The following is an 18647-nucleotide window of genomic DNA, read 5'->3' as shown; positions in this document are numbered from 1 at the left end:
GGCAAACTTTTGACAATTTTTTTTTCCTAGTAAAAAAACATCGTGCTTAATCTCATAAAAAAAAAACTACTTAGAAATATAAATAAAAAATTTGCGACATGCCATTTAGATGCTATTATGAAAATAAATGATCTCTCACAGATGGAAATTGCAGCACTCGAAAGACAAATTACGTCGTGTTTCGAGGGCATTCGAGACTTGGAGGGCGCGCTAATCGATTTCTCGCCGTTATTTGCAGACGTAAGAAGAAATGTGTCAGATACATGGGGGAGGGAGGAGACGGCGACGGTGAAGCTGACGGTGAAGCAGAGGATGATCATTCGGAGGACAATCTGGGTAGCGTAGGAGAGGCGGGGACTCCCGAGGACGATGAGTCTCTGAGTAGTCCCGGAGGCCTATCCGCGTTGTCCAGTCTGGCGAGCCCTTCGTTGGTCTTACCATCGCCCTCGAGCCTGGCCAGTCCGTGCCCGTGCCCGTTGACGCCTCCGGTGCCGCCTCCGCCGCCTCTGTCGAGCACGACGAACCATCACCAACAGCAGCAGCAGCAGCAGCAGCCGGTGGCGGCGACGACAACGACGACGACGACGACGACGGTGGCAGCGGCGGCGGCGGCGGCGGCAGCGGCGGCGATGGCGATGGCGGGATCGGCGGCAGCGCAGCAACAGCAACAGCAGCCGCAACCACCTCCGCAACCTCACCGCAACCCCGTCGGCACGAATCCTCATGACATTAACAACCCGCTCAGCGTGAACCAGCTGACCGGACAGTGTATAAAGAGCGAGCCCGCACCTTCGGGCCCCTCCAACCCGGCGATCAGTGTTACGTAGCCCCGGCCGGACCCACGTGACCGAACTGTTGCTACACGCGGTGTCATCTATAGGGTCCGTCTACGTATGCACGCGATAACAAGACTGGATGACGAGGAACCGACGGCGACGACGGAGATGATGGCAGAGAAACGAAAACGAGAGACTTGGATGAGAGAGTGAGAGAACGAGAATCTCCCTTCCCTTTCATCTTGCGCTTTTTTCCTCTCGCAGTTTCGATTATCTGATTGGGAGATCGCCAGCAGGTAAAGAGGTGCGAGGAGAGTATAGTATTTTCGAGAAATATGCCTGAAAATAATTCGTGTGATCACTTGCGATTGAGCATTGATCACGCTTCGTTGTGGAGTCGGATATAATCTACAATCTAAACGGTATTATCGACGATTCGGATTTGGCGCTCGCGAAATCATTGTGCGAGTCGTCGCATCTCCATTGTGTGCGTGTGCGTGTACGTGTGCATGTGCGTGTGTATGTGTATGGGGTGGATTTATGGCGTCGCCTTCGATCGTTCTCTCCTGGCCTCGTTCTTGTCCATTCGCCGAAATAGAAATCATCCAGTGTCCAAAGTTGGGAATAATGATCAAGACGTTATATACGTATTAACGAAAGAACAGACAGATATAAATACTATGTGCAGAAATACTCAGGACCAAGTATTTGGTTGTAGTCACCCGCCCGGCAAAAAGACAAATGTAATGCGTGAGAGAGAATATATGTGCATGTATGCTTGCGAAGCTGGGGAAGAGCAAGGTGCACGTCTGATAATAATGCGACTGAAAAAGCAAGCTCATTGAAGGTGCGCGTGACGCAGCTTGTAGTCCTTGTTACGTTGTGATGCCAATGACTGAGAGTCATGTTCCTGTGCCAGCTACTATACTCTAGGAAAGTAATTATATTGCGGACAAGTATAACTAGAAGCGTAAAGCGCGGAGGAGAGCCGCAAGAAAGAAGTAGCGCGCGCGCGCGCGCGCGATGCGTTTTTCGTCATTTGTTTATTCGACCTCACCTCACACATCAAGTGTGTCAAGATACCTAGCTTCTATGTATATGCAATTTGTTATTTTTTTAAAAGTCTATACACACACGGTGCGGTTGATTAGCGTGTAAGATCCTTATTACTAATTCTCTCCCGTTAACTTTCTACTTTAATATCTTTTCTTCCTCTTCCCCTGCTCTTTTACTTTTCTTCTTTCATTCTTAATAATATTACCATTCATAAATGTCATTATGATTGCAAAACGATTAAAAAAAAATGTTTTTTGTAAAATTTGTCAAACAAACCTTTCCATTTGTCGAATATAATATGCTTAACGTAAATATTAAGTATCAATATATTGATATATATTTATGTTAACTGCGTATTAATATTAATAATACGTGTTTTTATTGTCGCTGTCACAACATCGATTTAACATCGTTTTCATCTTTTGATTTTTTCTTCGAATCGAATACCAATGTCGATTGTTGAACGACAAATTTACATTTTTGATTGGACAAAGACAATAACCGCGATAAAAAAAAGAATTAAAGGAAAAAGATATCTGAAATCTCAAAAGACGCAACCATCTATGAAAAGATCGGAATAAGCTGCATTATTTGTGTGAGCAGTGTCAAAAACGGTGTTTCTGGAGAATTATATTTTGTAATATAATTTTCTCCCCTATATTCCTATTCCTAGAAATATTTTCTGCTCTTCTTTTCACTCTTACGTACTAATGTGACGTGAGCGTTCGATGAGCGTGTAGCAATGTCCGATGCGACTTAAGGGTTAGCCAATTTATAATCCATATGTGTGCGCATCAGAGAAATAAGTTTCTCTCTCGAATCGTGAAGTAGAAAGAAAATTTGTATCGTTGGAACAATCGCTCAATGAATGACGTTTGGAAAAATTTTAAGAAAAAGATTTTATGATACCTTATGTAAAACAATATTAGATTTTACTAACGTTTTATTTTTCTCTTTTCCCGTTATTAACGGAGTTTAGCATGTGGTTTCAAATTAGAATAGTGCAGGTTTTTGTTTCTAGATGCAAAGTGACAAGTTACAAATAATTTTATTGGCAACTCTACGTTTTTTCTTATGTTTTATTATATATATATATATATGTATTGTTTATCATATCGGTGTAACGTGCAAATGTAAAACGTACTATTTGAACATTTAATACAAAATGATGTGAAATGACGAATATCCATCATTGTTTCACGCATTTCTGTGTTGAAAAAATCTAATGCAGTCAGTAGCTTCTTTTCTTGTGAATGGAATAGAGTCTTGTTAGTCGTATGGTATGGTTCGTAAATAATGAGTCGCAATCTTGTAAAAGAATAATTGTTTTTTGTCTTATTTTATTAAAATTTTTAACGTTGCTAAATTAAAAAATTTTTCTTTTATCGATTCGATGTTTTACATTTTTACGATAAGAGATTTACACAGTACGTTTGTGAAAAAGCTAAAATCACGTATGCGCAATTTTAAGCAAGTACAGAATTGCGATGAGAATTGTCAATAACTGATCTCGTTCCGTTATGTGACATTTTGATGCAATCTTTTTTTTCTTTTTTTTATCATCTAACATAAAACCGGAAAGGAATGCGATAGGGGGTCCTTTATATAACGATTGTTCTGCAAGAGTTTATTCAGAGAGCAGTTTTTTCTCTTTTGTATATAAAATAAATACGTTTTATAAAATGCATTTGTTGCGGCGCATGGGAAAGTGCAATGGAAGTATCAATGAAAGAACGATAGACAGACAGAGAGAGAGAGAGAGAGAGAGAGAGAGAGAGAGAGAGAGAGAGAGTATGTGTGTATATGTGTGAGATTGAGCGCATTCGTGCGCTACAAAACGTAAAGTAGACGTTGCACGAGGATACGCGCGAACGTCTATGACAATATCTTTTCCCTTCTCTCCCTTCCGCAATGTGTTCCTCCCTCTTTTCTCAATTTATACTCTTGTTTTTTTTTTATTATTATTTCATCGACTGAAATGATCCGATGTCTGTATGTACAGCAAGAGCCGCTGTAGAAACGCATCGCCGAGTATAGCAGCGAACTAAACGTGCCATAACAACGTCATGCCAATATTACCGCGATAATACATATTGTTTTTTGACATTATATTCCATTCAACCTAGTTCCGTCGGCCGTGGAGCATGGGCCATCGATGCGAATTTGCTCTTTTTCTCTCTCCTTCCATTGCCCTTCCATCACTCGAGCCGACGTTCTCTCTCCCTTCCTTCCCGCCTTCTTCGTTTGTCGATCGAACTCGTTAAACAGACTGAAAACGGCATTTAGTAGAAACCTTTTCGCGAGTCAATTTGCTTCATCGAACGATCTGTATATTATACAATCGAAATGTAGACTCTCGTGCGTACAAGGACGTTCGATCGAAGAATCGAAGTACCTATTTATCGAATAAGTACGGGGCAAGGACAACCAGCAACGTTTCACGAGAGACGAGTGCGCGAAGGAAAAGAGGAGACGGCGAGCGGTGATAGAGACGTAGCAAAACGATGGCGAAAATAAGACGAGTGCGAAATTGCTTGAGTAATGTACGCGATTGTAAGAGTAACGCGCGAATGAGACCGATGAACAATGATATGCTACGAGGGAAAAAGAAGCGGTACTTGTCCCGCGAGGAAAGAAAATATTGTGGTGCTAATCTCAAGCACGCTCACTGTCTCCCTTTTCGTTCTGTTAGGAACGACGAGGCGATGTCACCTAGGATTTGCGGTGACGGATCGCTCGCGGTTCGACGTTACCGGGTATGGAAAGAGAAATGTACCCCTGGGACACGGAATGCGATTTTCGGTATGCGAGCAAACTCGCTCGATACGGCCTATAGTCTACTCGAGAAGAGAGGGTATCGAGATTTGCTCGCGAGTCGCAGATGACGCAGATGACCCCTTTCCACCGAAAGTGACGAGGGTGACCAAGCTCGTGCCGATCGAGACGGGTTCGGAGCTCGTGTCTCGCTTCAAAGGAGTGATTGTATCATATTGTAAAGTATCAATCGACAGTTCTCAGCTGCGTTGTACAGTGTTTTCTAAGTATCTAGGCTGATAGCGCGCGTGTAATTGAGGAAAAGGAACATTGTATTTACATTAATAAGCGATCTGTATCATTCATTCTCGTATAGCCTGTACTCCTACTCATGTAGATGCTAAAAGTGATTTGTGTCATAAAGAAAACCTATAAATAAAATTAGCACTTTGAGAACGTTGTCGGCCGCGTGTACGAATTCTTTCTCACTTCCATTTATCTTTCGTCGAACGAGACACGAAAGTTTTGCATGCTTTTTGTAAGATGGTAAAATATTTTTTCCAATTCTGAAAATTTTACGTACTTCTGCTTCGACTTTGAGATTGTACATATATGCATTTTGTTGTATCTACTTGGCGAATAGAGAAAGAAAAAACATAAAATGTTGATAAGAAGATATATATTAATGTTTAGATGAACAAACGTCTCTCGTGATCGAGAAGAAATGTAGGTTCGATACATTAACCGCGTTTAGAGTATACACATTCGGCCGTTTAAGATTGCAATTCGTTACGAATATTTTGGCCATCTTTACGATACTGTTACACTTGAACATGCACGCGGCGCCATCATAGGTGGGTCTGCCCCGATTGTTTCTGGAGCATGGGTCGAACATGTAGAATTTACCGTAATATTGCATTACGGCCACTGCCAGATTGGTTGTGTGCAATATTCCAGCACAGTTGGCGCGGAAGAACATGGCGAGCGCTTCGGACAGGTCGAAGGCATCGAGAAGTATCCCCGCGGTGGTGTGATCGTGAACGTGAATGGAGACTCTCGAGTCACCCACGATGAATACGGTGAGCAATTCGCTAGGCGAGAGATTCCTGACGCCCGATCGAGCAGCTCGTGCACTATCCGAGTACAGCGAGTCACCGCACTTGACCACGGCATCGATCAGCTCGGAGGACCACGTGGATGGTACGTGAAGTAGCCCTACTACAATGGCGACCGCCGCGATCGCTGTACTTTGCAGACCCCTGTTTCTCAAGCTGAAGGTGCGATGATGCATGTGCAAGCTGCCGTGCAGAACGCTCAGCTCCTCGTCCACGACTTTGTACTCGCCCAGCGGTTCTACATTCAACGTTACTATCTTTTTTGAACAGGGAATTTGAGTTTTACGGTCTAAATATGGTTGAAAACCACCTGGGCATGGCAATGCTTCGATCAGAACGTTTTTTACAATCACCCGACAGATCTCGAACGTTCCGTGTCTCTCACGTGGATCGATGTTCGCCAAGATTGTATCGTACAGAGGTTCCATACAAGCGAACCACATTACGCACGAGGTTCCGCGAGAATCCGGCAGACCCTGATCGTTTTTGGCTCTGGGATCGTACATGAAGTAAATCCCCAGATCCTCCCAAATGGCGATCATGCCGCGATCTGTTACCAGAATACCAGCACGATTATCTTGAAAAAAATTCCGCAAGCCTTCTTCGAGTAAAATCGGAGAAGGTAACGATTGTTCTTGTCGTTGAATCGCTTTGTTCTTGCCTTTGTCAATCCTTTCTTTCGTCTCTTCTCGCCCCTTTTTCTTGTCTTCCGAAACAACAGAAACATCCACCACCGAACCGATCACGGTATTAGGTTCAACATCAACGGTCAAAACATTGACACCTGGGAAAATAAATCCCCCAAAAATTTTTAAGTATAAGTTACATTAACACGGAAATTCGTAATAGATTAAGAGACCACTGAAATAAATTCGGTATCCATCGCGATCCAAGTAGGGGAAGTACATAACTTTTTAACGTTCATTAGTGAAACATAAAAAGAAAAAAGGTGTCGACGTCTGATCGACGTCGATCTGATTGATATCTCTTGACTTGGAAAAGTTATCGACGCCATCGATCCAACTTATCACTTCTCCTTGGGTAATGCGACCGGGCTTCATATTTTTTTTTCTTTAATGTTTTATTTCAATGAAATGAAAGGTTATCCACTTCTCATACTTGTCGCGATGGGTACCGAATTTACTACAGTGGCCTCTTGGTCTAGAATAGCACTTTTACAACTTTTTTTTGTTTTAATTTTTTAACTTCAACTTATAAACAGTAGGACAGATGAAATTTTGCAAAAAAGATGTAAACTTTATTTTTAAAAAAGACTTTGAATAGCACTTTTAAAATTACGATATCAACAATTTTTCAATTATAACTCCTAAACGGTATCTCGGACAGGATTTTGCAAAAAGACATATAATCTTATCGTATTCCTGATCCTCGATTAAGTCCCTTCTTTTAACGTTACACATGTACGGTGATGTTTTACAGTAAATTCTCTGAATAATTTTTAAAGCGAAAAGAAAGTTATAAATATATCTACCTATATAAAATATTCGAATAATGTCCTTCGGTTTCGGTCTCAACTCAACGGGTCTGTATCTTTTTGTCTCTTGGTAAACGCCATTGCCAATCGCTAGGATCTCATCCATAGTTTTCTTCGTCCAGGTAACGGGGCTCTTGATGACCGACATACCGAGCGCAACGACGCAATTCGCTGCTGTCTGTCGACCGCGCAGCGTCTCGGGAAAGATGTTGTCATTTTGATGATAACTTCCACGCAAGATAGCACGCGCCTCACCTCGTAATTTTCTATAAGCGTTCAGAGGAGGCAGATTCGCCGGTCGAATCGCCGGACTAGGATCGAGTTTCTCAGGTGGCGGTTTATTCCAGTCCAGTACGTCGATCGCGGTAATTTGATAATCGCCTTCGGTTCCCAACTGCTGTAGAAGATATTCTACAAGGAAGCTCGTGTCCTTGAATCTGATCACTCGCGGTATCGTTGACACGATTTCTTCTGTAGTAGTAGACCAATCGGGTATCAAAGCATAACACGCGTTATTGACCTTCCATATAGCTAGATTTTGGTTTCCTCGTACGGTCAACACGCCAGTTTCGTACTTGTTGAAAAAACTGTCGATTCCGCTTTTCAAATCTTGAATCTTGGGAGGCCTACCGGTAAGACTACCCGCTTCAACACAGTCTTTGATTGTTAGAGCGATGCGCCGAGAGGACAGAAAAAACTCGCTGATGATTTCATTTACTAGAGGTATGGAACCGTTGCCAAGTCTTTCGACGCACTTCGAGTGCAGCTTGTCGCCGGTAACGATAACTTCATCAAGTACTGATGGTGTCCACTGTCTCGGTTGATAAACCTTTATTGATTTTCCATGTTAGTTAACTTAATACAATCTACAGTTATAAATAAAAATTAATTTTATATATAAAATAATAATAGATAATATAAAATTTTTAAATTAATATATATTAACACTTTTAATTTATGCAGAATTTTTAAGAAACATGTTAACTATAATGTTCCGTTAATAAAAGTTTTTATAAAATTTTAGTCCAACTTCAATATTAACAAAAAAATGAAAAGTGTGAAAATAAAGTGCTCTAAAAATGGAATACAATATAGAATATGAGTCAAATTTGAAGAACAATAATAAATTGCAAACTTGGTTATAAACTGATCAAAATACAATTAAACATGGTTCGTATCTTTACTGTGCCATCCAAAAAATAAAATAATATTTGTGCACATAGAAATGAAAAACATAAATATTAAATTATGTAAAATAAACATTTTTATCTAAGATAAATATTATTCACAAATAAATAAAAATATTTGTATTTTTCTTCCTGAGTAATCGAAAATGACAGTTTATACAAAACTTTTATTTATATATTGTATGTATATATATGAGAGAGAGAGAGGAGGGGGGAGAGACCTTGGAGAAGACGATGGCCATCGCGGCGATGGCTGCACTTTGCTTGCCGCGGTTTGCCTCATCAAACTTCTCGTCTGTCATAGTGATGTTTCCGTCAATACTCCAGACACTCTCGGCAATTTTGGGAAAATGATGCCACAGATCTTCACCGGAAGTGGTTTTCTTAACACGTTGGGCTTTAGCCACTCGCGTCTCGTATACATTCTCAATTGAGACGGCATCGATGGCGAAGTCGTCAGCTTGCCGTGTAACTGGCTGAAGGACTCTAGCTAACGAGGGAATGTCAGTGAACCACATTACTGCTGCAGCTCCGTCCTTATCCCTCGGTTCGCCTTGGGCGTTCCTGCCTCTGGGATCCATCGTGAAGGGATCCATCGTGAAGAACACCCCGCCCTCTTTCCAAATCGGCATCATTACGTCACCTTGACGAAAAACTCCCATCGCATTTTCCTTGAAAAACTGTTCCAGCAGTCCTGTCACGTCAGTCATTCTTCCGGTGATGGATTCTTCTTCAAGACCAATCGACATTCGATTAACCCCTATGGCGAAGTCCTCTGCGATGTCCGAGGGGAGAAGATAATTCCTGGGAGATTCCCCCTCAGCTTCCACTTCAGGTAGATTCTTCAGATTTTCGTTGGCGAGTTTATCGCCTATTCTCAAGATGTCATCTACAAGCTCGCGATACCACAGATGAGGATCATAAAGTTTTGTCATGGCCAAGGTTGTTAGAGAGTTAGCGGCCTGTTGTTTATCTCTCGTCGTTCGTTTGAAAGCCAATTCGTTTCTTTGATCGATGGTACCCAAAAGTAAAGCTCCAGTGTTGCCCAAGTTGGAATAATTGTTCAAATTTGGTACGATCGGTTTCTGTTTGTCTGCCTCGATCTCCTCGTTTGTCATTAGCGTACCGATAGAGACATTTTTCAATTCGTGTATCATAAAATCGTTTTCACCTTCGACATCCTGTCCTGCATTCTTTTTAATGAGATCTGCTAACGAGGACAGATCCGAAGAGCGTACCAAGCAGGCAGAATTCTCTTCGTCTCTTTCCGCCGATAATTGACCTAATTTATCACGAGGGTTCGGGTCGAAATAATAATAAAATGTCTGCTCTTTTTTATCTTTGTTTTTGATCTCTTCTTCCTCTTTCCAAACTGCCACCGAGAGTCTTTTCGCCTCGACTATTCCATAACGTTTGTTGTCGAAAAATTGACGCAACCCTTTTTTCAAATTGGGCACTTTAGAATCATCCGATGCTGATAAGTCGCCGACAACCGTCGCTTCTTCGATATCGATAACTACTTTTCGATTTTTTAAGTACAAGTTCTTCTTGAGATCTCGAACAAGAAACAATCTTTCAGTTTCTTCTTCCATTTCGGCAGGTTTGCACCAGTTGTAATAAGCGTCGCCCTCCCTGATCACTTGGTCGATGGTCTCGCTATTCCATTTTGCCGCTGGCGTTTCTCTCGCACTCACCAAGGCCACAACTGGCATGGCAAGTCCTTGAACTCCTTGATTCTCCTCCTCGAATAACTCGTTCACGTTGGATATTCCGCCTCGCAACACCCATGTCTTACCCGCCATACCAGGCTGAAACTCATTCCAAGCTCGAGTACCGGGCACATCCTCCACGATCGTAACATGTCGGATGGTGAATCGGTCATTCTTTCTCGTAGGATCAACGTTCTGCAAGAGCAGCGCAACTAAAGAATCCACGTCTGGAAATCGAATCACGCAACAATGTCCTACTTCTTTATCCTTCTGTTCGGATTTCTCCTTCTTACCCCTCCCCGCAGCAGTCTTTGTGACAGTCTTCTCTTCTCTTATCCTTATCCCAGCAGCATCGCAAGATCGTGGATCAAACAGATAGTAACAATCATCCTCGCTCCAGACTGCTACTGCCATTGAAGTTGTTTCGATCACGCCTTCCTCGTTCAGCAGAAAAAATTCTTCCAACGCCTGCTTCAGGTTTAACACCGATGGCACTTTCGAGCTAATTGTACCGGTCACGGTGATCAGATCGACATCTATCACTAATTTATGATCTTCTATTTGAATTTTTGTGTCGTCTAAATCGGCAGCCGTTATTGTCTTTATCATCGGCTTATCGGATTTAACTTTAGCGTACAACGAGTCGCCTAACGTCAGAATCTCGTCGAGCTTTGATCTTACCCATGTCTTTACTGGATGCACCTTCTTCATACCAATAGCCATTACGCAATTTGCTACATTTTGTGCGCCCCTGCCCTTGTACGTCTCATTGTCTTCATGGGTCAGACCATGAAGAATAGCTATTTTGTCGGGTAACTCTCTAAACGTAGACGGTACGTTCACGCGCATGTCATCGTATGAATATCCCGTGTCAAAATTGTTTCGGTTCACCAGCAGCTCCGTGGCGAAGCGGCGATCGATGCTATAATTTGAAATAGTGATGGACAAAGGTTCTTTCCGTACTCTTGCGAGTGTATGCAGCTTTTCCTCTTTAGGTACGGGCTTGGTGCAATCCACTTTGTGATCATCGACATCCACGGGATTAATGGATCGTAATACGCTTTTTCGAACTATCGGTGGACCAGTGACTTCGGCTAGACGATCAACGAATCCACGACCGACCTATGATTTTTTCCCTTTATGTATGTATGTATTTAGCTTTTACATATATATATATTAGATTGTTTTTATTTTTATATAAAAAATATTTAGACTTTCTATGCTATATTGCCACTTTTTACTTTATCGCTATTTTATTATTAGTACTACTACTACTACTACTATTACTCAGGGACTGGAAAGTTATTTTTTAAAAGTAACTCGTTATCGTTACTCGTTAACAAATAAAAAAAGTAACTAGTTACCGTTACTCGTTACTGACTCTCAAAAGTAACTCGTTACCGTTACCGTTACATAAATAGTAACGACGAATAGTAACGATTTGTTACTTTGTCGTTACTTTTTTAATTTTAAAATAAAAATAGATTATGTTTAAAAATTTTCATATAATTCTAAACCTACAGTTCTTAAAATAAATAAAACTACAAAAATTATATAGGATTTTCTGAATAGGAATCATATAGAATTTGTTAAATATAAACTATATATATTTTTTATCGATATTTTAAATAGGAAGTTAAATAATTACGTCACAAAGATTTGACTTTTATCTGAAAGTTTTACTTTGTAATGTAATGTAAAAATTAAACCATCAAAATGCTTTACTTTATACAGTATTACATTTTTATCGGTATTAATTTACTATATATTTACTTTTAATAAAAGTTGACATCTGTACGTTTTTATGCTAACGCAATTCTATGATTGGTTTATATTTGGGAACTATTCTTCAAAACGATCTTAAATATAATATAATACAACAAACTATAAATATTGATTGAATAATAAAGATTAAAAATTATATTATAAATTAAAAAGTAACGATAAAAGTAACTATTAAATTCGTTACCGTTACTAAAAGAATGTAACTACGTTACCGTTATAATTACAAAAAAAAAAAATTAACGCCATTACTAATTCGTTACCAAAAAAAGTAACTGTAACGATAACGCCGTTACAAGTAACTCGTTACTTCCAATCCCTGTTACTACTACTACTACTACTACTACTACTATTACCTCTGTGACACGCAATATGATGACCTTAGCGATGCAATATCGAGAATTATAACGCGAATTCAGATTCTTCAGCAAATGGTCGTGCAAATCAGTTATGTTTTTAAATCTCAGAAGGCAAGCTGTACCATCAAGACAACGCAGGCCGGTTTCGTCACATGATGCTGGATCATAATAAAAAAAACTATCCGAATCGTCAGCGTGACGCCATATTGCGACGGAACTACCCTGAGCAGTGATTACTCCGGAATCGTTGTTCTTTAGAAATTTTTGGAGACCTTCAGCAAAATCCGAATAGCCAACTGATTCGCTAAAGAGATTGCCATGAATACCGCTGTCCTCGATATTAACTAGAACTTTGTAGAAACCAATATAGAACTCGTTGTGTACAAGATTGGCTCTCATGTATTCTTCGTCTTTTAGTGGGTTCCTTGTCAAGCTTACACGAAACAATTTGTCACCGTATTCTAGTACTTGATCGATGTGATCTTTCGTCCACTCCTTCGGTTCAAACAGGCGACCGTAAACGATGGCCACCACCGAGCACGGTGTCGCTTGCCGTCCTCGACTTTTGAACTTGAAGCGACGATCGTTCATTGCATAAGAACCTCGAAGAATACATGAACGCGACGTTAGAACTCGAAAACGATGCCATCGTTTTCCGAAATCATTCCGAAATCGTAGTGGAACTTTTTTTTTTTTAATTTGTCCTATATCGCCCTCGCCGACATTGCCGAAATTCTCCATGTCTTCCAACTTTGGTGAAGATTTACTTTTCTCTCGAGATATTCAGGTAATCCAAATGTATATACGCGTGTTTTTTATCTATACAACAATAAATGTAACAAATTTAATAGTGATGTGCATACATATGATGTGATATTGAAGATAATTCTATAAAATTTAGTAGTTTTAAGAATTATAAATTAGCACTTACCTAACCCATGATAAAAATCAGTAATCAGTAATCGAAAAATGATATTAAAGTATCATTTTTGTTTTGCGTTTTTAATGATATGAAAATTATTGTGACACAAAATTTGGCTTTGGATTGTTTCACTTGTAAATTTATGAGAATAATTAAAATAAGCCTTATGCACAAAGAAAGTGCTCTGTCAAAAGATTAGTATGAAGTCGAAACAAAAGGTATTGGCAACTAATCGCAACTGGACGCCCTAATGAAAATATATAATAACCTGTAGTTCTTGTAGTTTATTCATGGATACTGATATAATAATTTTATAAATTCTTAAGTCTAATAAAACATTATTTTTTTTATTTGATTTTTTATCTTATCTTATTTAAGCCTTACTATTGTTTCCAATTTTTAATAAAAAAAATCATACTCAAAATACAAAAGAGGATTGATGACGGTTTTAAGTTTTAAGGATAAGAAATATACAGAGACAATCCGAGTAAAGTATACCTAAAACTTTATTACATCAACATATGAAAAATGTAATAAATATTATAAATATAGAAGTATATAAAGTAAAGCCAAATACAACTTGCTTTTCATTGTAATAATATCGATGTTTTCTTAGATGAGTAAGCATAAAGATCCAAACTCATAGTCGTTCCTTAGATCTCGAGATCAGTGTGTCTTTGTCTCGCATACTGCATTTTATCATATGCGAGATAAAGACAGATTGATGTTCAGATTCGAGAGAAAATTATGAATTCGGATAAAAGACTTATGTACACAACACATATAATTATAGATAACAAAAATCAAGTTGAGTCATCGCTTCAATCTTCGAGGAATTTAACATACACAAAATAGTAACTGTTCCTACGAACAATTGCGAAGAACGCTGTTGTACGTTATTTAACGGTAACAAAATTTTGATTAGCTTTCACGCAATGACAGAAGCTCTTTCGCTAATATTTTTTATTTTTATTTTTCGCTAATATTTTTATTTTTTATTTACAATGTTATATATATATATAACCCTTCCCCCCCCTATCTGTCTACACACGCACGCACGCACGCACACATATATGTACGTATGTATGTATATACTTATTTGATCTAATCAGATTAGTGTAACAAGTTACCAAAAAATATCTACACGTAAAAATATATAATAGATGTATATGTATATACATATAACACACGCAATTATATCCGTGCATGCATGCGTATATGTGTCACGGTTGTGTATATACAGGCTAATTCCCAAGTAAAAAAAATTAAGGGAATATTCCTTGACTTATTTTACGAAAAAATCCTAAGTCTAACATACGTCTTAAGATGCTATTTTCAAAATACAGAATCTAAAGATTAAAACTGATAGTATTTACAGTTTTTAATTTCAAGTTTTTACTCTAATTCGAAAATTGTTGGCTACACATGAAAAGAACACAAGAGGCGGTTTTTGTACAATTTTAATTCGGGAGTTTGCAAATTTGTTGAGCTTGGAAAAAACATTGCATGCACCGTTCTTCCATTAAAAAAAAAAAAAAAAAAATTAATATGATTATCTGTATGCATGCCTCTGATGAATCTATAAATGTTTCAGCGATACTGAAAAATGGTTCTTAATATTACATGTACATACACCAATTTTGAATAAAATATCTCTAAGTAATTTCTAGATTTTTAAAACTTTCATATTTTTTTCTCCATTTTAACATCCTATAGGTAAGTACATATTTTGAAAACAAAGAACTTTAGGAAATATGGTTTAAGACTTTTTCTTCATAAAATAAGCCAAAGAACATCCTATTAAATTTTTTGTACTTATTACATTCACACACGCACGAACACACACACGCGCGTACGCACCCACGCACCCACACACACAAAACATGCGCGCGCGACACATATATACACACAAACTTTCTAGTATGTATATATGTATATTTGTTACTTCTTATGTAATTAAACATCAACGAGAGGCTCTTCATTTATTAACAGACGAAGCTGTCCCTTACCGTGTGCGTGTAAATATATCATTTTTATAATACATATTCATACATGACACATAAAAGTATATGCACATGTTACATCTGCGTATACATATGCATACTCGAGAGTATCTTTTGGCTTATATTTTTTTTATCCAAATCTACATCCGGGAAATCCAAAATATCATTCTCAATATCATGTCAATCTAACAATAAGCTCTATACATTGAAATTCTTTTCGTCAGGAATAACGTATCTGCCCCAAAGAGTAATGCAAATATGTGTTATGCACATATATACGTATACACACGCAAATAAATGCGCACAATACATATTAATCTTTGCAAATATACATCTATAATATCTGAATGTATTTGTATCCACTTAGTTCTCGTATTCGTATAATGATTAGCGATACGTTATCGTTCTATTACCTGTCAGCTGAGAAAATGCGCGTCTATATACATTATTATATATAACATATATTTCAAAAATATACCTCTAAATACGGCGTTATTTGTTCCACGTCGAATTCTAGCTCAAAGAGTTTCACTACGAACTATTATACATTAATCTTATTAAAATATATATTTAATGGTTACACGCATTTATAATTTGAATGTCAAGAAGAAATATCAGAGGTGGCCGTAAGGGTCACATCGGTTGATCCGCCAGTCAATTGCTACTTTATTAAGACCGTAAGATCACGCGACGACAATTTATTCTTTCTTTTATTGATCATCACAGACGAAAAAGAGTTAATTGTATTACTAACAACATCGCATTTCTCTCCCTTATCATTCTTCTTCATTATAACTTGCATGAATTCTGTTCAATCATTAAACGCGTTTGTAATTGACAAATAATAAAAAAAATGTAATAAATCCGACTTGATTAATTTAACATACCTCAAATTGCTTGATCAAATTACATAATAAAATATAGATTTTCACGTAAACTCTTTCGTAGTGTTGTAAGAAATGTTTTATTATTTATTTAATCTGTACAAAAGAAACAACAAAAATGAAATTAAAATGATAGAGAGTTGCAAGTGCGTTTCATACTTATTAGAGATTCAACAATTAATTAAAAAACAACAAGTCTCTCTCATCGCAGTTTAAGCTATGATCGAATGTTACTCGGCATTTTTACAATTTACATACAGCACACACGTAACTTTCATCGAATGTTAGGAAAACGAATAATCAACTTGTTACGCTTACTTGTACATTATTAAATGAGATTCGTAATCGAATTATACAAATATTTTAAGAATCGTGATATTTTTAATTCTTTCTTTCGCTCATTGTCAGATGAGAAAAAAAGAGCAGGGCAACAAGTACAAGGAGTCATTGAAGCAATGACCGGTATTCATAGTCGATTCTTATTTCAAGATGATCTTAAAGTAAAGTTTTGAGATAACACAGCTCTCTGATTGGTTGATGCCATCTTAGGGTGGTACATAAGAATTAAATATAATGATTGACTATATAAATACCGGCCAATGAAATGCGAGAAGAACGAAGGAAGAGAGAATCGTACGAAAGATCGATGATTATTCGTTATTTTTGTAACTCGATCTCTCCACAAATGCAAAATTGTTTTTTTTTATATTTTGTGTTACATTGTCTTTGTAATAATGTGTATGTGTATATGTATGTGCGTGTATACGCGCGCGCGCGCGCGTCTGTATTTATGACAACATCCGGTGTATGCACAAGCGTACGACTTTATTCCGTGAAAATACGAATATTTCAATACTTTCTTTTTTGTTTTTTATTACTCTATATATGATACTTTTATATATTGACTAATGGAAGCTAGAACATGTATTTTCTAGAAATTCAATGTCCCATATCTGTTACGAAGTTTTTACGAATAAACTTATCCAAATCCACGGCAGACGTTCAAATTGCAAATCGATAACAATGTATTGTGGCAGATAAGAGACTCGAATTTTATCTGCAACTGGCCATTCACTGACTATTATGTAATCTAACTAAAGTTACGAAATCTTTGTGATAAATGATAATATTGAAACATTTTATCAATGCTAATGTGTGCATGCGTACGTGTGTAGGGAGGGGGATGTGTGTATGTGAGTGTGATATCATATACATCACACACATTAGCATTGGATATGTACACAGTCGAAATCATGTCTCCTCGATGCTTAATTTATCATTATATGAATTAACATTTACTATTGAGCGTTTTGGTCCCCCGAAATTACACAATCGCTTCCAGTATTGAACATTGGGTATATTTCCTGCGACAAAGCACGAAGAAAACAATTTCAAAGATAATCGACAAGATGGAACTTTAATTAGGACATGTACATCACGCAAGTTTACAATACATTTTTGGCAAATTCGTCTGACATCGTTTTTCATCGGAATAATTCGTATCGCGAATGCAAAGTCAGAGATGACGACGTCTAGATATTGGAAGTCAAGACGTCGATCCAAGTTAAGAGTGTGATTCAAAGATTCATTTAGAGGAAGGATTCAGATTTCTTTCTAATATTTATCTACAATGGCCCTTTAAAGATTACAAATATTTGTTATTGCACATTATCGCTCGAGTCTTTATAAAACACACATTCCTATGTCTACTTATTTATCGTATTACTTTCGATTTGTAGCTATTGGAAAATATAAACGCCTTAAGCGAAGTAATGTGTCATTATGTATTAACTCGAATCTTTACTCGCCTTCCTCTATTCGAATCTTTACAATATTATCATAAAATCCATTTTTCTATATCTATTCTTTATACAGTATATAAATTGTATAAAAATCAAGCAAAAAATAAATTCGGGCTGACTGGACGATAACTTTACATGAAAGATCACGGGCATTGTCTAAAAGTTCACGATTAGATTACAAAGAAGTGAACAACACAAAATACGTTTCAACAATGAATGTGCGATCGCTCTTAAAACAATCGTACGTCCCATGTATATTCGTTAGCGAACTTTTATCTCCACGTTAATAAGCCTCGATTTATATACAAACGCTTTGTGTGTATATATGTGTATGTATGTATGTGTGTGTGTGTGTGTGTATGTGCGCGTGTATTTGTGTATATGTAAAATATTTACAACAAAAGTAACTCCTTCGTTTTAACAGCCTCTATCATGAAATCAAGACAAGTATTAACTATCTCGGTTAGGGTGCTTGGCAAGAAACCGTCGAGGCCAGGGTAGAGGCCAGTCATATTGTCGTGGCACTGTGCCGCCTACATTCTTCTCAAAATACTTGAACATGGAGAACCACCAGAGCCGGGCCAAAAAATTGTTTGGTCCATATTGCTGTAAAAATTATTATTTTTTATAAATTGACGTTATACAAATTACATTACTTACACTGCAAGTGTTTGTTATTTCACATGTAATATTAAAACTAAAGTTTATCATATCAAATGTTTATTTTACATGTAATTATAACGTTACTAAAATTTATATTGATTATGAATTTTGTGAGATAAACTATGTTTGTCTCACAGAGT

The 18647-nt window shown here is 37.8% G+C and overlaps 3 protein-coding genes across 12 annotated transcripts in view; 1 reads left to right on the top strand and 2 right to left on the bottom strand.

Annotated features, from left to right (window-relative positions):
- Positions 1–5045, top strand: part of LOC105198489 — a 36096-nt gene extending 31051 nt beyond the window's left edge. For 2 of the 4 annotated variants that reach the window (XM_011165215.3, XM_026137154.2), the window contains exon 10: positions 239–5045. In XM_011165215.3, coding sequence (XP_011163517.3) covers positions 239–827 — 589 coding nt within the window. In that variant the 3' untranslated portion in view covers positions 828–5045. The remainder of the gene's footprint in view (positions 1–238) is intronic. The other 2 variants (XM_026137155.2, XM_026137156.2) reach the window with 1 other exon arrangement.
- Positions 3780–13499, bottom strand: LOC105198523. The gene is made up of 4 exons (XM_011165261.3): positions 12231–13499; positions 8605–11214; positions 7194–8025; positions 3780–6485 (listed from the first exon to the last, which is right to left on the bottom strand). The coding sequence occupies exons 1-4, from the start codon at positions 12972–12974 to the stop codon at positions 5269–5271; spliced, it is 5403 nt and encodes a 1800-aa protein (XP_011163563.2). The 5' UTR covers positions 12975–13499; the 3' UTR covers positions 3780–5268.
- Positions 13500–13643: 144 nt separating this feature from the next.
- Positions 13644–18647, bottom strand: part of LOC105198487 (phosphatidylcholine:ceramide cholinephosphotransferase 2) — a 30655-nt gene continuing 25651 nt past the window's right edge. For all 7 annotated transcript variants that reach the window (XM_011165202.3, XM_011165211.3, XM_026137159.2 and 4 more), the window contains exon 6: positions 13644–18450. In XM_011165202.3, coding sequence (XP_011163504.1) covers positions 18295–18450 — 156 coding nt within the window. In that variant the 3' untranslated portion in view covers positions 13644–18294. The remainder of the gene's footprint in view (positions 18451–18647) is intronic.

This window comes from Solenopsis invicta, chromosome 12, assembly GCF_016802725.1.
Source record: "Solenopsis invicta isolate M01_SB chromosome 12, UNIL_Sinv_3.0, whole genome shotgun sequence".
Taxonomy (NCBI): Eukaryota; Metazoa; Arthropoda; class Insecta; order Hymenoptera; family Formicidae; genus Solenopsis; species Solenopsis invicta.
Note: the sequence above shows the minus strand (reverse complement) of the source record. Positions and strands in the feature narration are given on the sequence as shown.

What these genes read in the sequence shown, in the direction of transcription:
- LOC105198523 (XM_011165261.3), bottom strand. Translation starts at nt 12,974, where the DNA reads ATGGAGAATTTCGGCAATGTCGGCGAGGGCGATATAGGACAAATTAAA. An exon ending in TCATATTGCGTGTCACAGAG is followed by an intron (nt 11,215 to 12,230) that starts GTAATAGTAGTA and finishes AAAAAATCATAG; the next exon opens with GTCGGTCGTGGATTCGTTGA. An exon ending in TATTCGAATATTTTATATAG is followed by an intron (nt 6,486 to 7,193) that starts GTAGATATATTT and finishes TTATTTTCCCAG; the next exon opens with GTGTCAATGTTTTGACCGTT.